The sequence below is a fragment of the Myotis nattereri genome (assembly GCF_964212035.1).
Source record: "Myotis nattereri genome assembly, chromosome: 5".
NCBI classification, from domain to species: domain Eukaryota; kingdom Metazoa; phylum Chordata; class Mammalia; order Chiroptera; family Vespertilionidae; genus Myotis; species Myotis nattereri.
In genome coordinates, this window is record NC_138080.1 from 80,544,846 (window position 1) to 80,569,788 (window position 24,943).

General features: G+C 37.5%; 1 protein-coding gene and 1 pseudogene across 3 annotated transcripts in view; one reads left to right on the forward strand and one right to left on the reverse strand.

The window, feature by feature from the left end:
• CTNNA1 (catenin alpha 1) overlaps window positions 1–24,943 on the forward strand; it is a 185,380-nt gene that overhangs the window by 36,902 nt on the left and 123,535 nt on the right. For both annotated transcript variants that reach the window (XM_081090774.1, XM_081090773.1), the window contains exons 2-5: window positions 2,106–2,212; window positions 4,285–4,480; window positions 22,200–22,366; window positions 22,884–23,003. In XM_081090774.1, coding sequence (XP_080946900.1) covers window positions 2,108–2,212; window positions 4,285–4,480; window positions 22,200–22,366; window positions 22,884–23,003 — 588 coding nt within the window. In that variant the 5' untranslated portion in view covers window positions 2,106–2,107. The remainder of the gene's footprint in view (window positions 1–2,105; window positions 2,213–4,284; window positions 4,481–22,199; window positions 22,367–22,883; window positions 23,004–24,943) is intronic.
• On the reverse strand, window positions 15,653–16,076 carry LOC308519242 (U1 small nuclear ribonucleoprotein C-like; annotated as a pseudogene). Its single transcript has one exon. The product of its transcript is annotated as a U1 small nuclear ribonucleoprotein C-like (transcript).

Here is a 24,943-nt window from a genome sequence, read left to right on the forward strand (position 1 = left end):
TCAGCTGCTGTCTGCGTGCTCGGCCAGCCCTTTTGATTCCTCCACCTCTCCTACCAGTCTCCATGTGGTCTTCACCTTCAGTCCTTGGGTATCAGGGTTCTCTCCTGTGAGTTTTCCATCGATTATTCAGGAAGCCTTTCCATATTTCTTTTTTTAAAAACATATTTTATTGATTTTTTTTACAGAGAGGAAGAGAGAGGGACAGAGAGTTAGAAACATCGATGAGAGAGGAACATTGATCAGCTGCCTCCTGCACACCCCCCACCAGGGATGTGCCCACAAGCAAGGTACATGCCTTTGGCCGGAATGGAATCTGGGACCTTTCAGTCCGCAGGCCCACACTCTATCCACTGAGCCAAACCAGTTAGGGCAGCCTTTCCATATTTCAGTTGTAATTCCAGCTGTTCCTGGGAGCATCCTCCTACTCTGCCACCATTTTAATCCTGCTTTGTGGATTCTAGTTCTAGAAACAATGACAGGAACTGTAGGCTTGAAAAGGATCCAGGGATCTGGGGCCTTTTCTCTGGAAAGGGCTGCGTGTTACATATTTGGCTGCACAGGCCTCGTTCGCCGCCATAGGCCTTCTTGTAGCACAGCCTTAGGTGACAGCACCTAAGGCTACGTTTTTGAAGTTATTTTATAGCATGTCCCTCACTGTGAGTTTGATGTTTCCTCATGACGAAATTGAAGTTATATTATTTTCGTAGATAGTACCACAGAAAGTTATGTATCCTTTCTCAGGGTGCATCATATCAGGAGGTACATGATGTCAATTTGTACCATTATTAGGGATGTTAATTTTGACCACTTGATTAAGGTGGTCTGCCAGGTTTCTCTAAAGTTATATTTTACCCCCTTTGAAATCAGTAGTCTCTTCGGAGTTACCATGAGACATTGTAAATATTCAGTTTTTCAGTAAACTTTCACCCAATATTACATTTAGAGTAAAATTCTAGAAGTGAATTTTTGGGTCATAAGAATGCATCCTTTTATGGTTTTAAAGTTCTATCAACAGTGTGTTGTCTGGAAAGTTTATATTAGTGATTACCTCAACTATATACCTCTCCTGTCTTTTTAAAAATTTAATTTTTAAGGCATTACTTTTAGAAGCAAACACTAACTGCTTGGTATTTTTGTTGAAGTCTTAATGCCTCTGTCTAATGGAAATTTATCTTAATACTGATACAGTGATATTTGACTAAGTGTGACTTGGAATTTCTCCTGGCTATGAGTGATAATAGTTGCAGGTGCAGAGGGCAGAAGACCTTTTTAAACCTTATGTTTTAATATAGAGTAAGACAAGATGTTCTCTAGGGCCCTAGCCAGTTTGGCTCAGTGGATAGAGCATCAGCCTGTGGACTGAAGAGTCCCAGGTTCGATTCTGGCCAAGGGCACATGCCTGGGTTGCGGGCTTGATCCCCAGTAGGGCGTGCAGGAGGCAGCCAATCAATGATTCTCTTATCATTGATGTTTCTATCTCTCTCTCCGTCTTCCTTCCTCTCTGAAATCAATAAAGAAATATATTTTTTTTTAAAAAAGATGTTCTCTAGGAATCCATCAAAAAACGAAGTGAGGTGTATCATTTAGATAATAATGTACTATAGTCCTGGCCAATGTGGCTAAATTGGTTGAACATTGTCCCCTACACCAGAAGGTAGTGGGCTCGATTCCCAGTCTGGGCACATGCCCAGGTTTTGGGTTTGATCCCTGTTTGGGGAGCATGCAGGAGGCAACTGATTAATGTTTTTCAAAATGAGAATCTTTTGTATTAGGGTTCATTCACTTTAGCTTTTCATCCTACTTCTAAGTTGGCATGGAAATACTGAAAGAAATGCTTTGGTGCCAGAGAAGCCCAAAGGGAAAAGCTCTATATGTTTGGGAATACCTTCTTATGGTACCCCTAATGTTTGTAAACTCGAAATCTTAAGAGGTTGTAAGAGTTATTGGGCCCTCATGTATAGGCTAGTAAGAATTTTTTCCATCTTGTGAACGTAGCTTTCCTTGATATAAAATATGATATAAAAGTCCCTATGTAGGAGATTTGTTACATATTTCATGTTTGCGTTTGATGTTTGTCTGACATTGACTTTTTGTTTCTCTTTTAGAAATGACTGCAGTTCACACAGGCAACATAAACTTCAAATGGGACCCCAAAAGTCTAGAGATCAGGACTCTGGCAGTTGAAAGACTGTTGGAGCCTCTTGTTACACAGGTAAGCATCTGAAATCAAATTCATACATAGTTATTGTAACATGGTTTCATAGCAGTAACAAACATAGAACAAAGTTATTTAGTTTAAAGGTTTAATTTGAGTGTTTGAGTTTAGGTTGATGGTGCTTGTTACAAATACAAATATCATAGTGGGATGGCATTTCATTAACTGTTAGCAACTAGATATGCACGTTTAGTGTTCTGGCACAGTTTACTAGTGTGAGTGAGAGAGAGAGGTAGATAGTCAAAATGTAGTGGCATGTGCTATCTTTTTAAAAAATTCTGTTTCAACTGATAAATATAAACTAGTATTATATGTATATATACATGTACATGTGCACATATATAATTTTTAAAATATGTAGGAGTGTGTGGTCAGACTCAGGTATATTTACTTTCTTGGAGCCCATCTACTATAACTCTTAGTAAATCTTTTGTGTGACAGATTACTCTAATAACAAATCTTCAGTCATCTTCATCCTATAGATTATCTAGTATTATATGTATTTACTAGTGGCCCGGTGCATGAATTTGTGCACATTAAAAGGGAATTAATTAGAGGAAATATATTTTTTTTAAAATATTTTTATTGATTTCAGAGAGGAAGGGAGAAGGGGAAAGAGAGATAGAAACATCCATGATGAAAGAGAATCATGGCTCGGTTGCCTCCTGCATGCCCCCTACTGGGGATTGAGCCCGCAACCTGGCAAGTGCCCTTGACCGGAATCGAACCTGGGACCCTTCAGTCCACAGGCTGATGCTCTATCCACTGAGCCAAACCGGCTAGGGCTAGAGGAAATATTTTAATATTGCTACTTGCCCTTTCTCTATAATAGAAGTGTCAGAGATGAAAGAAAATTAGTAAAATGTATATGAAAATCTTCCTCCTGTCAGGAGTCTGGGGCACGCCACGGGACCCAGAGTCAAGTCCCTACCCACCCGCGTGCACCTTGAAATCACGCGAGACTCAGACCTGGCTGGCCCCCACCACCATTGGATGAGATCCAGCCCCAGCCAGCCCCTCCCCCATCAAGCCCCATCAGGTGGGGGGGTGCAGCCTCAGGGCACCTGTCAAGCCCCGCTGGGTGGGGGGCATAGGCTCAGGTCCCCCGACCTGGCGCCGGGTGGGGAGCGCACCCTCAGGTCCCCCGGTCCAGCCTTGAGGCGGGGTTGCAGCCTCAGGTCCCCCGCCCCGGCGCCACGCAGCCTTAGGTCCCTGCTGATTGCTTGTTACGGCTCATTATGGGAACCCTGCCTCCACTGTGGGCGCAGCCATTTTGTGATGGCGTGATGGAGTGAGGGTCCATTTGCATATTACCTCTGTATTATATAGGATATAGGATAGGATGATGGTTACTGTTCTTGGACTCAAAACACCATTGTGATAGGCTACTTTGGGCAGTTGTTCCTTCCTTTCTTAAGGGTCTTCACTAATTAATTGCTGAAATTTGTGTGAAAAAACAGTAAAAAGATTTCAGAAGTAAGTTATCTTAAAACATTTTACACAGGTTGAAAATGGGAAAAATGTGATCTTCAGTTAAAACTGAATTTAGTGTTGACCTCTTTCTGGAACTCTTAAAAAAAATTGAATTTGTTGGGGTGACATTGATTAATATGATTATACAAGTTTCAAGTATACAATTCTATAATATATCATCTGTATATTATATTGTGTGTTCACCACCCTAAATTAAGTTTCTTTTCATCACCATTTATCCCCCCTTATCCTATTCTACTCCTCCTGACTCCCTGCAACTTCTTAATGACAGAGTAGAGATATCTAACTTGTTTCTAATCAGTTTTTAATTTATAAGATAACGAAAATCTAATATTCATATTTGAGGAATTAAGATATTATATTTCTTATACATAAGAGCTAAATTATTTGAGAAACTAGAGTATCATTACTGTATGTTTTAAACATGGAGAGAGTTGTGTGTTATTTGTTAGTGCTTGATGGAATGTCATAAATGTGATGTTATGAATAATTTATTTTTGCTATTTTAGAAGCTGTTAGTCTGTTATTTTCATTTTAACTGACTGTAGTTTAATTTTTAAAAATGAAACTTTTAGGTTACGACTTTGGTAAATACTAATAGCAAGGGGCCCTCTAATAAGAAGAGAGGTCGTTCTAAGAAGGCCCATGTTTTGGCTGCATCTGTTGAACAAGCAACTGAGAATTTCTTGGACAAAGGGGATAAAATTGCAAAGGAGAGTCAGTTTCTCAAGGAGGAGCTTGTGGCTGCTGTAGAAGATGTTCGAAAACAAGGTAGGTTAATATTGCTTTTTATATATAGAGGGGCAGTCCTTTTTAGAAAATTAATCCTGGAAGGTGACTTTTTGTGGTCAATATTTTCATTTTTATGTTTGCCAGTTGCTTTAATCAATCATATTCAGTTATTAGAGATATATTAAGTTGTGCAGGCTTAAATTTTAATCAGGAGAGATAGTAACAAAGGAACAATTTTTTTGGAGAATTTGAATTCACTTCTCATGGGTGTTCCAAGTAAAAGTTGAGTCTTAGAAATGTTGTCAATTTGATAAAAAATAAATGGGGCAGAAGTTTACATGTCATCCTATGCAGTATCTCTTTTTAGTTCATGCTGAAGACATAGGGGTGATAAAATATAAAAATGTCCTGCAATTCTGGAAATTGTGCCGGGCCAGCACAGCTAAGGGTTTGGTGAGCCTGAGGGGGGGTTAGAGAAGGATGTAGAAAAGACAAAGACAATAAGCTGGGTGTAGGTGGATCGCCTGTGCCTGGCTAAGGCCACAGAGAGAGATCCAGATGGCAAGCTGAGCCTTTAGTATATAGCCAGAGGTAAACAAGGTAGTGGTCAACAGAGTTACAATGTTCTTGTGAGTTTCACTTGTTTTGGCAGCACTTGCTACATCTCCCTCAGCCCATTAGCTACCCAGATAAGATCTAGGGAGCGTCATAAGGTCAAGCCTAATTATGCTAAGAGGGCTGTGCCCTCTAAGCTGGGACTTGTTTGTGGCTTTGCCAACAGGTCAGTACAAGGCTTAACCCTATAGTGGCGCCCTACAGGTTTGTGTTAAATTTGTGTTACTGGGCTTTGTGAGCACCTCAGTGGATCTCTGATGGCTGACAGCAATGTGCATGCATTGTCCATTAGAGTCTTAATGTCAAATTCATACCTGTGTCAGTACCCGAAAAGAGACAATGCATTAAATGGGCGATGCTATCTTTAGTTTTTCTGAATTTGTGAACTAAATATTTTTCTCAGTTTTCAGGCTGAAGATAAATATTCTCATACTGCAAATGATGAGACTATTTAAATTCCATAATACTAGCTAATTGGATGTATTAGTTTCCCAGGGCTGCAATCCTATTTAATAAAAGAGTAGTATTCAAATTGTCCCCTCCATCGGGAGGTCATCCGGGAGTTCGACCAGGGGGCGGGGTCGGCTGGGGGAAGGGAAGGAGGCCCCGGCTGGCAGCTGCCAGCTGCTAGGGACCCTACCAGTGCACAAATTTCGTGCACTGGGCCTTTAGTCTACATAATAAAAGCCTAAGCGACCATTATGGCCGAATGACCAGAACAAGCTGTTGTTATGATGCACACTGACTACGATGGGGCAGATGCTTAACGCAGGAGCTGCCTCTTGGTGGTCAGTGTGCTCCCTCAGGGAGAGTTCGCTCAGCCAGAAGCTGGGCTCACAGCTGGTGAGCGCAGTGATGGTGGCGGGAACCTCTCCTGCCTCTGCAACAGTGCTAAGGAGCAGTGAGCCAAGTGGTAAGGAGCAGTGAGCAGGTGGGCGGTAAGGAGCAAGGGGTCCCGGACCTTGGGCGCAGGCTGGGCTGAGGGACCCGCCCCCCACCTCCCCCCAGCGCACACATTTCATGCACCGGGCCTTTAGTAACATATAAGTTACTATAAACTTAGTGGCATAGAACAACAGAAATTTATTCTCTTACATATCTGTTGGCCAGATATATGAAATCAACGTGTCAGGGTTGACTATTTCTTGGGGGTTCAGAGGAAGAATCTTCCCATTCTTTTCCTAGTTTCTGGTGGTTTTGCAGAGGTAGGATTAACTTGGAGTTGAAAATCAAGACATGATTGCATGTGTCTGTAATGGTTTTAACGGTGGGACCAGATTTATGGTAGTCTTGGAAAAGGTGGTAGAATTCTGTTGAACAGAGCAAGGATTGTAGCTAAAGACAGTGACTTTTACTGCCTTCCAGGCCATTTGGCTTGATTTTTCTTCCATGACTGCCATACCACTAATCACAACCTGTTACCTCTCATGTATGTACTGTTATTTACATGGTAGACAACATGAAAACATCTGGATAATTCACTGCAGCCTCTTCTCCAATATTGAAAAAACATTTAATAGTGACACCTACATATACCTTCTCTCCAAATGGCTAGAAGGTGAAAGTAAATTCCTCATCCAATAAATAGAAAGCAAATACTTTAATGTTTGGCTTGTAGTTTCCCCCCTTTCATGTCTATTTATGTTTAGGCACTATTTGTCTTAGGATTTTTTTGAAAGTATTCTTTTCAAGTTTTGGTTTTCAGATCATTATTTCATTTTAGGTAAACTTTTTTTTTTTATTTAAATATATTTTATTGATTTTTTAGAGAGGAAGGGAGAGAGATAGAGAGTTAGAAACATCGATGAGAGAGAAACATCGATCAGCTGCCTCCTGCACATCTCCCACTGGGGATGTGCCTGCAACCCAGGTACATGCCCTTGACCAGAATTGAACCTGGGACCTTTCAGTCCGCAGGCCGACGCTCTGTCTACTGAGCCAAACCGGTTTTGGCTAGGTAAACTTTGATTATAGTGAAAGTGCATTGTTTTTTGAGTAGAAGTAGGACTTCAAATCCCTGAGAACAATCAATGTTATTCAATACTAAGTCTCAACGGTTACAAGAACCTTTTTTTTTTTTTTTTTCCTGTAGAAAGTGTCTTGTCATTTTTAGAGCAAGAAAGCATTACTTATTGGTCTACTAAAACAGTAGAGTTAAAACTATTGAGTTTGGTAGCATCTGTGTTATTTTAACAGCTATAGTTGATTGATGGACATACTCTTTAATGGTCTTATTGCACAGATAATTTCTTAGCTTTTTAAATCTTGAAAGCACAGAATTTCCCAGTCAGTTAAAACTGATGGTCTCTTAGAACATTGTCATAAAGAAGGGATAGGCAGTGAGGGTTTTTAATTGATACTAATTAAGAGACATTCTTTTATATATTTCAGTAATTGTGTAGTGAACTTGAAGACAAAGATGCCATCTTCCTTGGTATAGCTTCAATGATTTCTATATAGGGGAAAAAAAGGCATACATATGGTGAAGTGTGTGTGTATGTACGTACATATATAAGTATGTGTGTATATATATGTTTGTGGATATATATATATATATATATATACACATACACATATGTTTGTGGATATATATATATACATATATATATATACATACATACACACACACACACATATATATACTTATTATGAATCTTGGCAAGGCAATTTTAAGGAAAATGATAAATTTTATCCTTGACAAAAGGATGGATATTGAGCACAAGCTGTCAAGCTCTTGAGGCATAATTTTCTCCCTGGCAACTGACTAGAATCAGATTGAGGAAGGTGAAAATTGGTAGCCTGTCCAGTGCAGATGTTGATAGCTTCAGACTGATATATTCACATCTAATATAGGCAGCCTGGAAAATAGATGTTAAGAGGCAGATGTGATCAGGACAAAGCAGCTGTCAGTGATTGTTTGAGAGGTAGACAGGAGACAGAGTAGAGTCTGGGTTTGCTAAGTTTATGGTGTAAAGACTTGAAATATAGCTTTGAGGAGCTTTGTGTGGGTGTGAGAGAGATTGCATTTTAATTTGTCTGGTCTTGTTAGTGTGGTTTTAATCAGGTTATCGCTATGAGCTTGATCTTATATATGGGCTCTTGAATATTTCACAGGAGAAAAATGACAAGTATTCCTATCTAGAATGTTGAGTATGGGTTTCAAAAAATGCTAATAATGCTCTGGAAGAGCAGTATCAGAGAAACATTTAACATTTTGAAAGCTTAAAGTTAAGTTAATTAGGATTTCAGATTAGTGTAATCACAAGAAATTAAACCTAACAAGAAAGAAGCTGGTTTTTCTCATTCTCTTCTTGCTTTTGAGTCTGGCTTCTCATTTGTTATCCTGCCTTTTCCCCTTGCCATTTTGGTAGATTTTTCTTCCTGTTTTCTCCTCTTACTTTTGTGGATACCTCTTCATGTGATCCCCTAATGGCTGGGTCTGTTGTTAAGAAGTGCTCCCACTCCAGTTCCTACCCTTCATATGTTCCTGAAGACTGTGATTAATTTAACACTTGTTCATTATTGACCCCCATTTCTCTACTCTCACAATTTAATCCATTTTCTTTTGCTCTTCATTTAACCTGAGCAGAAAAAGCTAAATATAAATTCCAAAAAATCATTAGCTGGTTGCCATTCAGGTGTTTTATGTCTTAAAGTTGTCTGTCTGACTTAAACTGTAAGTCTCTAGTGTGGAGGCTGTTTTTTCTTTGACTTGGAATGTGTCAAGGATGCTGTCTGTTTCTGGATCACTACCCTTGTGTGAGCATATGCTGCTCTGCAGAGACTCAGATTCTGGTGTAGCTGGCTTGAAAGTGAGGAAAGGAAAATGAACTTATTAAATTATAATGTTTGCTGTGATTTTGAAATTGCTCCTCTTTTTTTTTTTTTTTTAATCTTGTAAAACAAAAATAACACTAACCAGGATAATAATACTACAGCAAATAATATTATTTCCTGGTATCCAATGTACCTGAGGAAGTTATCTCAGGTATTACAGTTTTGACTTTGGCATGACTTCAATCATGATGTTGCAGTAACGTGGTGTCTACTAGTTAATTTCTTAAAGTGATTCCCAAGTTGAAATGCATGTTATGCATTTATTTGAATGGGTAATCAGGATGTAAGTGCCTCTCTTTGGAGTGTTTCTGAATGACAGTAGGGCATGCTTGAATTAGTAGAAGAACATGAATATGTGTGGTACTCTATTTTAATGTTTTTGATAAAATCAGTCTCTTCTGTTGACTGTTAAAAGTCGGAATTTCTACGCTCTGTTCCTTACTGCCATGGGATGGGGAAGGATGTAATTTAAGAGTTTTTCTGGGTATGTTTTGAACAGATTCTGATGGGCTTTTAAATGTTTATTTCCTGGGTTGATTTTTCAAAAGATACACATTGACTCAAGTTCACTTAAAGCTTCTTTCAAAGAATTGTCACTTTATCTATAATTATGGAGGTATCAGGGGTCTGTGATTTTTGCCAGATATCACCCATTGATGAACGGAAAGGCAAAGGTGGGAAGGATTAAATGTTTTATTCAGATTCATCATATCATAGGGCAGGTGGGTTATGCCAGATAAATATCACCATTTGGCTCCTTCCCATAGGACTATGAAATTTGGTATCCTTTGCAGTTATATTGCCAGTTTCTCTTAATTGACAAATGGGGAAAATGTCTTATTACCAGACTATGGAAAATGAATTTTAAAAATTGGGGAAGAGGGGAGGGAAAGGGAGTGGGACAGCTTGGGAAATGGGTGTTAATTCTTGATTATCTTGGAGTAGCAAATAATTTTGTGAAGCCTTGGCCCTGTCAGTTTATTATCTTGTAAAGTAAAAGTTGGTGGAATGATAAAAATAATTGTGTCATTTTCTGATGAGATCCTAAATTTAATCAAATGTATTTAAGAGAATTTGGTGTAAAGTAGTTTAATGCGTGGAGATATGGCACTAAAAAAGTAACTTTCAAGAATTAGGAATCCCATGATAGGGGAGTTTTAGATATTCAAAATCCAGGGCTGAATGGTTTTTATTTTCTGTTTTGTAAAAAGATGGCAAACCATTAAATATGGGAGTTGGGGGCGGTGTTATAACAGACTTACCTGTGATGTTGCTTGCTGGCTTGCTCTTTTTTTCCTCCCTTTCCTCTGGCTATTTCCTGGGTGGGTGGAATTTGAAACATTTTTTCTTTAAACAAAAGTAATTTTCTGCAGTATACATGCTTTTAATAGTAAGAGCAAAAAGAAGAAAATAAAAATTAGCTATAATTTTTGTTACCCAGAGGTGAAACCAATGTTTAACATTTTGGTCTAAACTCTTCCAGTTTGTTTTTTATGAATGTATTCATGTGGATAGAAATATATTTTGCTTCATTTTGTCATTTTTTTTCACTGTGGATCCTGAACATCTTTAAATATTAATATTCCTACAGTGTAATTTTTAAATATATATACTTTTTAAGAAAAATGATCTTAAATATAATATTACATGCAATAAACATTAATATTTCAAGAAAAAAGGATTTTAAGTATAATATTATTGCCACAATTGTACTAACATAGTATGATATCACAGTTACAGGAAATACTAAAATTCTGCAAGTAACAGGATTACTTCTATTACATTCACATATATATATATATATATATATATATATATATATATTCATATATATATATATATATATATATATATATATATATATACACACACACACACACACACACACACACATACCTGGAATGGGTGGATTATGTACTTTACAGAAGATAAGCCATGTTCCTCTGCTGGGCTGACAAAATTCTTTTGGCAATTGATAGCAAAAATATATATATTCCCTCCCCTCCCCTCCTCTGGCTCTCTACAATGTAATTTTTAATGACTGAATAATATCGTCTACAGAGTAATATGACTTAAGGAGTCTGTTTTGAACCAGAAAAACCAAAGACTTCTCTAATGTTATGGTCAGAGTTTTATTCACTTTTCAAATATTTAAAAGGAGTGTGGTAAATAGGACAGTTTTTATTATATATTATTTTTATTTTGAATATTTTTATTTATTTCAGAGAGGAAGGGAGAGGGAGAGAGAGAAGCATCAGCGACGAGAGAGAATCCTTGATTGGCTGCCTCATACATGCCCCACACTGGGGAATGAGCCTGCAACCCCCGGCGTTTGCCCTGACTGGGAATAGAATCGTGACTTCCTGGTTCATAGGTGGACACTCAATCATTGAACCACACTGGCTGAGCAGGACAGCTTTTATTTTAAAGACTGAAGGCTGTGGAGAAATTAACTGGGAAACTTATGTGCATGTATGTATATATGCATAGCCTGTGGACACAGCTGATAGTGTAGTGAAGGTCTGGGAGGGGCAGGTGCAGGGTGGGAGAGGATCAGTGGAAAAAACAAAGGGGATATCTGTAATACTTTCAACAATAAAGATAAAAAAAACGACTTCGGTAAAAAATACAAGACTGAGGGCTGTAATTGATAACAAGTGTAGTATGAGATATTTGTCTGAGGAGAAAAAACCTTTTTTTTTAAAAAAAATATTTTTTACAGAGAGGAAGGGAAAGGGATAGAGAGGTAGGAACATTGATGAGAGAGAAACATTGATCAGCTGCCTCCTGCACACCCCCTACTGGGGATGTGCTCGCAACCAAGGTACATGCCCTTGACCAGAATCGAACCTGGGACCCTTCAGTCCGCAGGCCGACGCTCTATCCACTGAGCAAACCAGTCAGGGCAGAAAAAAACTTTTAAAATCATTTTAAGGTAAAGAGACAAAAGAAACTTGAGCACGGGCACCTGGGAAACCTGTGGGAGAAGAGGAATTAGAATTCCACTTAATGGCCATGAAATTGCTTCTGAAATGAATAAATAATTTGAACATGTTGATGGTAAATGTCTTTTAACTATTCCGGAAGCTTCTGTCATTTCCACACAAGGCTGTTTTTTGCTGCTTCTCAAAAGCACATTCAGGTGGATGTCTAAAAACAACTTTGTTGGATTTGGCAATTGATAACAAACAGTATGCTCTCATAAAATGTTTTATTTAAGAAATGTCTATTTAAAGTCTCTGTAACAGTTGAACTTCTACAGCAACTAAACAAAATATAATGACGTGTGATTGGGCTGCATATGCCTCCTCCCCCTTATTTTACCATCTATGTTTTAGATAAGTGTTCAAGACAGATGATTCACAAAGAATTCATATTTCATAATGTATGCTAATTTTACTTTTTCTTTTTGCAGTGACTCTAATTGCCATGAGTTTTTTATACCGTAGAAAAAATATTTTGTATATAGACATTTTGAGTGATTTAGGTTATTCTTTTCTAGGAAACCCTGAGTTTTATGTGTCATAGACATGAATTAAAGATATTTTACATTTTTTGATCATTTAAAAACTTTTCTTTTGTGTGTGTGTGTGTAATAGAAAATTTAAGGAAAGCACACGAACATAAACAGCAGGAAATAATCACCCTCAGGCTATGTCACCTCATGATATACTACCTCTGTTAATATTATCGTGTTTATTGGTGTGGTCTTCCTCATCCCATCTTTATAACATAAACATATTGTGTTCTCCAATCTCATTGTGCAGTATAAATTGTCCCATATCTGCTATTTAAGGTGCAAATAAAATTTTTTCCCATTAATAAAGATACCTGGAATGGATGGATTATGTACTTTTACAGAAGATAAGCCATGTTCCTCTGCTGGGCGGACAAAATTCTTATTTTTTTTTTGGACCTCAAGGTAGAAATGAGCATATTAGAAGTATCCTTAGTATTATTTTGCTCTATCTTATTGGATCTCCTTGGAGGACTTTTGAAGGCTGTAGAGCTATTTACGTAGGACCCTCCCTATGGCATTGTGGTTGGGAGCTGTTCTTGAAGTATGAAGTGAACTTTTTTGTATGTGGAGTTGTAAATGGGATATGTGAGGCAGATGACAAGTTGCTAAAAACAGGAAAGAACCTCAGGTTGGCTTAATTTCTTCTTTTAAAAAAAAAAAGATGGAAAAGTTAATGCCCAGCAAGTAGAACTACTATAAGTCAAGCTTTTTTTTTTTAAATAAATCTTTATTGTTCAGATTATTACAGTTGTTCCTCTCCCCCCCCCCATAGTTCCCCTCCACCCAGTTCCCACCCCACCCCCTGTCCTTACCCCACCCCCACTGCCCTTGTCCATAGGTGTACAATTTTTGTCTAGTCTCTTCCTGAACCCCTCACACTCCCTTCCCCCCTCAGAATTGTCAGTCCATTCCCTTTCTATGCCCCTGATTCTGTTCTATTCACCAGTTTATTCTGTTTGTCAGATTTTTTATTCATTTGATTTTTAGATTCACTTGTTGATAGATATGTATTTGTTGTCACTTCGTTGTTCATAATTTTTATCTTTACCTTTTTCTTCTTCCTCTTCTTAAAGAATACCTTTCAGCATTTCATATAATACCGGTTTGGTGGTGATGAACTCCTTTAGTTTTTTCTTGTCTGTGAAGCTCTTTATCTGACCTTCAATTCTAAATGATAGCTTTGCTGGGTAGAGTAATCTTGGTTGTAGGTTCTTGCTATTCATCACTTTGAATATTTCTTGCCACTCCCTTGTGGCCTGCATAGTTTCTGTTGAGAAATCAGCTGACAGTCGTATGGGCACTCCCTTGTAGGTAACTAACTGCTTTTCTCTTGCTGCTTTTCAGATTTTCTCTTTGTCTTTTTTCCTTGGCATTTTAATTATGATGTGTCTGTCCAGCAAGTAAACTACTGTAAGTCAAGCTTTGTTTGTAGCTATTACCATAAAAGGACCAGTTAGTTTTTACTACTTTTTACGCTATGGAGAATGAGTGAAGGAGGCTCCCTCTTTACTGCTTCAACATTACAAATTAAAAGCTAGTTTTTCCTTCATGCTTTAGGAAAATTGCTAGCATGACTTTATTTCTAAAAATGTAAGAAACAATTGGTGTATGTACAATGATCATGTTCTGAACAGATTTAAGAATTGAAGATAGTAGATAGGTAGTGTGAAAGTGGCATGGAAGTATTTGTTGAGCTTCACATTTATTACCTCATTTAATTTTCAAAACAACCCAGTGAAGTGGCAGATGGTATTCTCATTTTATGGAAAACAGGTAGAGATAAAGCAACTGAAAGACACACAGCTGCATTTGACTCCCTCATAACTTAGTTGTCTCTTGGTATCTGCTGGGTATTGGTTCCAGGACCCCTGGCACAGATACCAAAATCCGAGGATGCTCAAATCCTCTATATAAAATGGCATAGATCTGTGCATACAGTATTTCTTCCTTATCTGTGGACTCCCAACTGCAGATTGAAACAGTTCAGGTATTTATTGGAAAAAAAAAAAAAGTTACGTTTATGTGGACCTGTGCAAACCCTTGTTCAAGGGTCAAGTGTATATTCATTAACATTATTTTGTGACATTATTTGTTTTAAAGGAACAGCATAATAGAATATCTCATGTCTTCTAGGCTCATGTTAAAAAAGAAAAACCAAGCTTTCTTTTTTTATTTTTACTGTCTCTCTCTCATGCACACAAACACCTACAGTTTTTAGACCTGTCCTTTCCTTATAACTTTTTAAAAAGTTGGATTGCTTTGAAGATCATTCACTCAAGATATTTGATGCTTTAGAGAGGTCTTGATCTTGTCCTGTTCTAATGTAGAACTCTGTGTTTTTTTGTTTACTTCCTTTACAGTTGCCCTTTGTTCTTGTTTTGCTCCAGAGGAACTTAACTTTTGTCTTCAGCTTAGTGAGGGGAGAATGCCAGTGGATGAGTATATTGACAGATCTGATTTCATGACAGATAGAACAATAGTAGTGGGTTCTTAAGTTTCATCTTTTTTATGTCTTAGTTAATACCAAATGTAGTGTAGTTGACTAGAGACAATTGGGACCAGGCCAGAAGACCCAGTTATATAATCAACCTTTACTGCTGATCATGTGACTGTGGACAGATTACTTATCTTCCTCAGTTTTCCCAATTTGCCTTTTTGTATGAGAAAAGAGTGCTTTTGATAACTCTTACAACTATGCTTAAACAAATATAAACTTGTTATATTTTATTGTTTTTAAAGGACTCTTGATTTTTTATATATATTGTTTTGTGTTTTTAAAAAAATATTTTTATTGATTTCAGAGAAGAAGGGAGAGTGAAAGAGAGATAGAAACATCAATGATGAGAATCATTGATTAACTGCCTCATGCACGCCCCCTACTGGGGATTGAGCCCACAACCCAGGCATGTGCCCTAACCAGGAATTGAACCTAGACCTCCCAATTCATAGGTTGAAGCTCAACCACTGAGCCACACCAGCTGGGCTATATGTTTTCTTGTTTTTTTTTAAACTAAAAAGAATTGACAAATTTATTTTCTCATTTCACAACACAAATGAAAATTGCTTTATTTTTTGGCCCACTACTCCCCTCCAAAACTGTTCTCTCTTTGATAGGAAGAGGGAGTGAATCTTTGTGTTCTTGTTTTCTATTAGAAAACACCCAGAGTCATAGTACCACGAACTCCTGGTGAAGTAGAACAAGTAATATAAAACTGATAGAAAGAGACTCCCCTATTTCCTTATCTCTCTGGTTGAGTCATTTCTGGTGGAGTGGGGCACCATCATGGGACTGGTGGGAGGTCTCATCATTGGGGGCCCAAGCATCATTGTATGTGCCCTCCCATAGGCAGCTTCATTTCAGGAGCAGGTCCCACTGGCATCATACCAGGAGTAGGAGGATCTAGAAGACTGGAGGTGAGGGGGGTGGGGGGAGGTGGGATCATTGCCCCCTGCAGAAGGAGGAACCGAGAATGGAGTAGGGGGTATCTTTCCTTGCGGAAATGCTCTGTTGTTTTGTCAATAAGGCTCTGAGCCTACTCTTTCATTCATTTCTGATAGTTGTTTTTCACATTCTTTTTGTGTTTCCTACCAGTGCAATGTGTCTTTTTTTATAGATGTAGAGTCATGGGTGAGGCATGTATCACAGTAGTCACAATAAAACATGGGCAAGTTGTTCTGCAGACCATTGGTCACTCCATTCCATGCTGCTGGAAATGACCTGTATAATTTTAACTAGAGGCTTGGTACATGAAATTCGTGCACTGGGTGGGTGGGTGGGAGTCCCTCAGCCCAGCCTGTGCCCTCTTGCAGTCCGTGAGCCCTTGGGGGATATCCAACCGACGTCTTTGGCCCGCTTCCTGCGAGGAGCGGGCCGAAGCCGGCAGTTGGACATCCTTAGCACTGCCATGGAGGCGGGAGAGGCTCCTGCCACTGCCGCTGCACTCACCAGCCGTGAGCCCGGCTTCTGGCTGAGTGGTGCTTCCCCTGTGGGAGCACACTGACCACCAGGGGACAGCTACTACGTTGAGTGTCTGCCCGTGAGTGGTTAGTGCATATTGTAGCGACGAGCCATTCCACCGTTCGATCGATTTGCATATTAGCCTTTTATTATATAGGACATATTAAACATCTCCAGTCACTTTTAGTGTCATATTCCTTTTACAGAGATGACCGTTAAGAGAAATTTGAGGTCCTTGGTTTTCGCTAGTGGCTGTTTACAAATTTGTTCATTGTTTTTTGAGTAGAGAAAATTTGAATGTTATTCATGAATTAAGGATTTGCCATTATTATGGCTGTGAGTTAAAAGAGATTAGAGTGGATGTAAATATCTTTCATTTACTTTGTTTCTTTCAGTTCCACATATTTGTTGTCATTTGACCCAATATTATTTTGGAATGATATGCTAGCTGTCAAAGGCATGAAACTGTTTAAGAAGAACCTGGTGGAAATGAGAATTGAGAAGGTGGAGGAGGAGGAGGGGAGGAGGAAGTTATAGTGAAAGAGAAATTAGAGTTGGTGGAAAATGAGGAATTAGTACAGCGAGGTTAAGTGATGAACATTACATTTAAAGTTATAAGACTTTTCACTAGTCTATTCAAATATAAGCTAGTCAATTGGAGAATTTTGATTCATTTAGTTGGACTATAGTTTTAAGGAAACTACTTTAAATTCATCCAGTTCTGCCACAGTTCTTACATTTACCTCAGGTTAACACTTCTTTTTATTTCCAATAGTAACTGCTTCAGTTTCTTCCAATATCCTCACCTCTTGTTTCTATTGACACCCTGCTCATTTTTTAGGAGAGCCTCATAGACTGTTTCTGAGAAAATGGAGATTCCCCCAACTGGAAGTCTCTTGCTGTCTCTACTTTCACTTATTATCTGAGGGTACAAGAATTCCTCCTTCTCATTTTATGACTGTCATTTCCTTCTGTGGTCCTGTTATGTGTGTTTCTCTTTGTAGTCTAGAGTATTCAATTTTCAGTTATGTCTTTATTGTCTTTTTGCCTTTCTCTCCCCCTCAGTCTATCTGTAATTAATTCCAACAGTGATAGTAGATAGCATGGGAGAGCATGCACTGTTCTAAGCACTCTGAGAACATTTGGTTTCATATCCACAGCACTCCTGGAAGGTAAATACCTCCAGTCCTCACCTTGCATGATTCCAGTGTGCACAAATACCACATTTTGTTTATCCATACATTAGTGGTAGATGTTTGGGTTGTTTCCACATTTCATCTATTATGAGCAGTCCTGCTGTGAACTTATTCATGTATAAATTTTTTGTGTAGACATGTTTTCAGTTCTCTTGGATATATACTTAGGAGTGGAATTGCTGGTCACATGGTAACTCTACATTTAATGTTTTGAGGAATTTCCAAAGTGGCTGTATCATTTTACTTTTCCACCAATGGAATATGAAGTTTTCAATTTCTCCACATAGTCACCAGCATCTGCGTTTTTGGTTATATGAAGTGATATCTCATTGTGATTTTGGTGTGCATTGTCCTTATGGCTATTGAACATTTTTTCATGTTCTTATTAGCCATATATGTATCTTCTTTGGAGAAATGTATATATAATTCCTTTGCCTATTTTAAATTGTATTATTTATCTTTTTATTGTGAAAGTTCTTTATATGTTGTGGATACTAGATTCTTATCAGGTATATGGTTTTCAAAAATTTTCTTCCACTCTGTGGGTCTTTTCATTTTCTTGATAGTGGCCTTTGAAGGACAAAATTTTAAATTTTGATGATGTTTAATTTATTTTTTCTTCTGTTTATGCTTTTGGTGTCATAGTTAAGAAACCATTGCTAGAGGTCATGAAAACTTCTATCAGTGTTTTCTTATAAGTGTTTTATAGTTGTAGCTCCACATTTAGGTTTTGATCTATTTTGAAAGTATATGGTGTGAGGTAGGAGTCCAACTTTCTTCTTTTGTATATGGATATCCAGCTGTCCTATCAATATTTGTTGAAAAGACTATTTCTTCCCCTATGAAGTGGTATTGCCAGCCTTGTTGAAATTTAATTAACTATATTTCTGGGTTCTCAGTTCTCTTTCATTGATCTGTATATATGCATTTGATTTTTGTTGACCAGTTTTCTCTTGCAAATTCTTGTCTTCTTGTTTTTGACAGTTCATCATTTTGGTTCTCTTCGTTTCTATTGTCATAGAGTATTTCTCCTCAAATTCACAATGTCAAGAGCTCCAGCTTTCTTTTCTTTTTAAGTTTCCCTAATTTATGTGCAGTCATACAGTGCTCTGGCTCTCTTTTCTGTCTCAGGATAACCCTAGTTTGAAACCTTTAAGTAATCTTTGATGCTTTCTTTTCCTTCACTCTTCATAATCAAAGGTTATCATATAATTTGACTCCTGCCTTTATTTTTTACTTAAATTGTTTTAATTTTCACCCGAGGATATGGTCTTTTTTAATTGTTTTGTTTTTGTTTTTGTTGTGTTTTTTTTTTAAAGAGAGGAAAGGGGAGGGAGGGAGGGAAGAAAGGAAGGAGGGAGAGGAGAAGGGAGAGAGAAACATCAATGTGAAAGAGAAACATCCATTGGTTGCCTCTTATATGTGCCCCAAATGAGGATTGAACCAGAAACCTAGGTATGTGCCCTGACCAGGAATTGAACCTGAAACCTTTTGGTGCACAGGATGGTGCTCCAACCAACTGAGCCACCCAGCCAGGGCTTGACCCCTCCCTTTATAATTTACTTTTCTTTCCTGGGCTCTCACTGTAGCTTTCTGACCTATCTCTCTGGTTAGGTTTATTGTATTACTTTTTTAAAAAATTAAATATATTTTATTGAGTTTTTACGGAGAGGAAGGGAGAGGGATAGAGAGTTATAAACATCGATGAGAGAGAAACATCGATCAGCTGCACACCCCCTACTGGGGATGTGCCCGCAACCAAGGTACATGCCCTTGACCGGAATAGAACCTGGGACCCTTCAGTCTGCAGGCCGACGCTCTATCCACTGAGCCAAACGGGTTAGGGCTATTGTATTACTTTTGTTAGGTTAATCTTGTGTATATATGGTTTTGAATTTGCTCTTTGGTTCAGGGATTCTTCTTGGTACTCTCTCCATCCCCATCTTCCATTAATTTGAGAACTCAGCTCCCAGACATGCCTTCTTTTTATATACCTCATCTTGATAAGTGGTTATAAGAATACAAGCATTGGAATTACAAAACCTGGTTGTACACATTTACTATTAGGTAACTGTGATTAAGTTAGTTAACCTACGTTTTAGTTGTCTTATTTGTAAAGAAGGGCTAATATTAGCCTAACTTTCTAGGTGGTTGATAATGATTAAATAAAATGTGATAGTGCCATAGAGTGGACATTTAATAAATGTTGGATATTATTATGTTGCTTTTTCGTTTTTTAAAGTGCTAATTCTTTTAACTCCACTGCCCAAAGTCCTTCCTATCCTTGGAGGGCAGAGTCTATTTCAGAGTGCCTTGTCTTCTATAAAACTTGCTGGTCATTAGTATCTCCTCCTTTGAAACCTTGTAGTACTTCGTGCATTTCTTATAGCTTGTATGTTAACATGCTACATGATTTCTGTATAATCACATTCCTCTTTTCTGGACTAAACCGCTTGAAAGGAGAGATAGTCTTGTTTAGCTTTGTTCACCTGCCAGTGAAATTGTTTGTTTTAGTGTGTAATGAGGAAGCTCTCAATAAATAGGTGAAATTCTATTTATTGTATCTCTTGTTTAATATTAATATTACCTAAGGCAAAAATCTTTTTCTGTAAGGCTTTTGAGACAACTTCTTCTATGAGTAAATAGCTTTTCCTACTATCTTCCCATAGCACCATGTCCACAGTGCCATTGTAAGTCTGATTGCATTGTGATACATGCTAATTTGTGAGCCCTTCGAGTATAGGTGCCTTGTCTTAATTAGCTTTTAATTGTTTGCTTGTCTGTCTTTCCCCTTCCATAGAGCTCCTTGAGGATATGGGTTGTTTCTTGTGCACTATATCACTACACTTCATACAGTCTTTGATGTATTGTGGGTGTTCAAATATTTGTTAAATAAATAAATAAATGAATAAATAAATAAATGTGCTCTGTCTTTTTAAGTACCATGAGGTAACATTTTAATGTCATGTATCCACATAATAGTTACCATATGTCTGTATCTTCATATCTGTGTATTTTACATACAGAAAAAAACTTTTAACTGTGAGATTCTTCATTGTGAGTTATTTCTGACTTAAGAGATATGCAGAGCCCAAGCCTGTCTTTATTCTTAGTATATATGGTGCTTCTAAACCTAATTAATATATGAATCTGAGGATGAATTCCCACCTGCACCCCCAGCAGCTCATGTTATCCAAGTAAATTTGATAGGAGAAATTTAGTAGATCTCTTCAGAAGTGGCTAGGTTTCTTGAGAGTGTACGTTTTTACATTTGTGGAAGAGAAGCAAGAGTGAATGGCCTTTAAGCTTTAATCTGAAGTGGACACATTCAGTCAAGGGAAGAAGTATATGATTCTCCAAGTACATAAACAGTCACCATATAGGTACTAACAGTATAACTGGTGGAACAGACATAGCCCTGGTCCTCTAGTTGTTTCCAGTTATAAGAAAAGAGGGACGATATAGGCACCTAAATGATTACTAATAGAAATGAATGACAAAAACTGTGTTATTTTACAAGTTTCTAGGAAATGTTATATATAAATTTTTAGCACTGTATTTTAGGGTTATGTAAGCTGGATATTCCTAATAACTATAGTAAAATGTATATGTTTTTAGGTTAATTTTCTTTATTATGGATATAATACTTGTTTGTTATATAAAATGTAGTTTTTTTAACCCTTACTACTTCAATCTTTCTTTTTTAAACCCAGATTACACACATTTATAATTTCTTTTTTTCTGTTTAAGGTTCCAACATATGCCTTAACATTTTTTCGTATATATGTTTATATTTGCAGAATAGTCAATTATAAGTTAAATCATAGTTTATTTAACTAGATTCTTATTGTTGAGCATTTGAATTCTTAGCAATGTTTTACTATGAGAAAAATGAATGCCAGCGACTGAACTCTGTCTTCCACATACCAGTGAGTCTCTGTTACTGTTAGAGCTGTACACATTAAATAGTTGGGATGGTTAATGAAGTGTGGTTGGTGGTCCTGCATAATGTTCCTATATTTCTGTATAATTCTGTGGATGTGAGAATAAATTGCATTAGATCCATTTTTTCTCCCACTCAAATCTTGGATTTAGTTTTCTTAGGATACATATAATGTTACTTTTTGAAAGGAGTATTATTAGATTATTGGAAAGAAGTATTTTTTAAGACTTTTGATATATAGTACCAAATCATTTTCCAAATATTGTGCTTTCACTAGCAACATATGAGGGTGCTTTTCTCTTAGTAATAGTTCTAAAACAAACGAAAGAAAAACACAACAACAAAAATAAAAATCTTAAACTAAATTTCATGCATGAAATATACAAAGCTTGAACTATTTTATTTCACTTATTTTATTTTTTTAATCCTCACCCGAGGATATTTTTCCATTGATTTTTAGGGAGTGGGAGAGAGAGGGAAAGAAACATTGACGTGAGAGAAACACATCGATTGGTTGCCTCCTGCATGTACCCAAACGGCCCTTGACCAGAATCAAACCCAGGACCCTTCAGTCCGCAGGCCGACGCTCTGTCCACTGACCCAAACCGGCCAGGGCTATTTTATTTTTTAAATGTAGAACAGCTGTTTGGCTCATTTCTGCTGTTTGTTTTCTTCATTCTGTAAAACAGGTGATTTGATGAAGAGTGCTGCGGGAGAGTTTGCAGATGATCCCTGCTCTTCTGTTAAGCGTGGCAACATGGTTCGGGCAGCTCGAGCTTTGCTTTCTGCTGTTACCCGGCTGCTTATTTTGGCTGACATGGCAGATGTCTACAAATTACTTGTTCAGCTGAAAGTTGTAAGTACAGGCTGTGTCTGTAATTTGTTTTCTCTATCACAGTGAAAGTGCTACTGGCCATACTTAATTCAGCATTCCTTGGGATATGGAGTGATTTACCTAAATGAACCAGGGATGTTTTTGTTTCATTTCCACTTATTCCTTTATTCTAATTGTATTTCATATAGGTTCTACTGTGACCTGTGTTGTCTTGATTCTAATGAAGAACTTGTAGCAAATGTTTTGTTTTGACTCCTTTCTTTTTTGTAATACTGATTAAACATTTCCTTGTACCAGTAGAGTTCCAGAGTTGAGAAACCAAGATATGTTAAATTGTGTCCTTTAAATAGAAATCAGTAATACTGTCCTTTTCAGCTCCCCTAAAGCTCCCATGTAGTAGCTGCTCAAATGTTTGAGTGCCATGTAAACTAGAGAGAAAGTTTGAATTGCTGTCTGAATTGCTGTTGCAGAACATAAAAAATTCTTTATATAAGAATTGCTTAGAATTTTTCTTTTTTTGGGGGGGTATATTTAACAGGTGGAAGATGGTATCTTGAAACTGAGGAATGCCGGCACTGAACAAGACTTAGGAATACAGTATAAAGCCCTGAAACCTGAAGTGGATAAACTGAACATTATGGCAGCTAAAAGGCAACAGGTATAGTCATGACTTAGGGATATATTAAAACTATTTATATTATTACTAGTTTGAAAAATTCATTTTACCTAAGTTTTACAGTACCTCTGTCTGCCAATATAGTGCCATTAAAACATTTTACTATTTTAAAAATTAAGTTGTATTCACGTTATGCTTTTATTTTTAGTCTCTTAAAAATTTTGCTTTAAGTAGCTTGGCAATTTGTGATAGAGTAGGAGAGGTAATAGTTATGTGCATTTGAGGATTAACTTGAGTTGATAATGGAATTTATCTCAGGTTTTTAAAAACCTTAAATCAGTTCAGACATACCAGAATGACTTCTATATCAGAAAGGATTTTTCCCCTCTCCCCATATTTTTTCACTATATATGTATATTTTAGATCTGAGGAGGTGGAGGACCAACTAGTTAGTTATGCATAGATTTTCGAATGGGGCGGGGGTGGGGGGATGTTCACACCTGCATTATTCAAGGCTCAACTGTATTTCTTATTAATTGCTATTAATAGTTTCCATAGTGTTAGAAATTTGTGTTATGTGGCATGTGAATCAATGCTCTTATTTTCAAGCTTTGCTAAATCTTTGGGTTTTTTTTGCTATTAGGATGCTTTGAAGTCTTCCCGTGCCCTTCCTGTTGGATGCTGTGTGTTAGGTGTGTGTTCTGTAGGGGAGATGCATATGTCACTGTTCAACCTCCTACAACTTCCATAGTCCTGATCAAGCTTTTAATTCCTATTTTTAAAGAAGCCCAGAAAAATATCAATTATTATTATTGTTAGCCAATACCTAACCCAGTTAGGATATTTTACATTGCAGTTCACAGAAAAGCCAGCTCCAAAACTACTTAACAATGGAGGATTTATTTTCTCACTTATTAGAAATCGCAAGTTATATTTCTGACTTCAGGATTGTTAAAGGCTTTGCAATATCAGCAAGGATCCAGGTTCTTGACATTTGCCAGCACTGCCATCTTCAGTGCCGGGCACTGGATGGCTGCTGAAGCTTTAGGTATGACATTTATGCACATCAGTATGGCCAGTGAGAAAAAAAAGAATTGTTCCTTATGTCTATAAGCAAATAATCTAGAAGCCCCTAACACATTTGCCCTAAATCTGAATTGTGTAACATAGCCATTCCTCACTAAGCATTGGTAAGAGGAAAGCAGATACTATATCTGACTCAGAGTAATGAAGATCTACCTTATGGTCCAGGATGGGGATAGTTTTCTTGGGGACAGAACACCCAACAAGAGCTCTGACAAACATGAGAAAAATGGGGTCAATACTCTAAATGTCCCGTTTTTGACAGCCTTGGCTCTGAAGACTTCTTAGTAACTTTCATTTGGTCATATTTACATTAGTATAAATATATGTAATATAGTGCCAGGCAGTGGGCAGTTGGTGAATAGTAGTTATTGCTCATATTTCAAGCTAGAAGATGTGATCAGATTGAATCTGTACCACATATGAGATCCTGTTGTTTTTTGTGTGTGTGTTTTTTTTTTACATATGATAATATAGTGAGATTTGGTATACTGTCTGAGTAATATAGTTAGTGTATGATCATTGTACTTGTAGCATTTGTCCTAGTCTTGGCTTATGTCTCTATCACATAAATTTCAAGTAATTTTTTCCTTTTGCTGGAGCTGATTAATCCTTAGAACAGCGGTTCTCAACCTGTGGGTCACGACCCCTTTGGTGGTCAAACGACCCTTTCACAGGGGTCGACTAAGACCATCCTACATATCAGATATTTACATTACAATTCATAACAGTAGCAACATTACAGTTATGAAGTAGCAATGAAAATTTTATGATTGGGTCACAACATGAGGAACTGTATTTCAAGGGCCAGAAGGTTGAGAACCACTGCCTTAGAAGAACTTGTTATATATAATAGTATGGTAATTCTATAAATAACACAGGCTGGCCAAATTATGTCT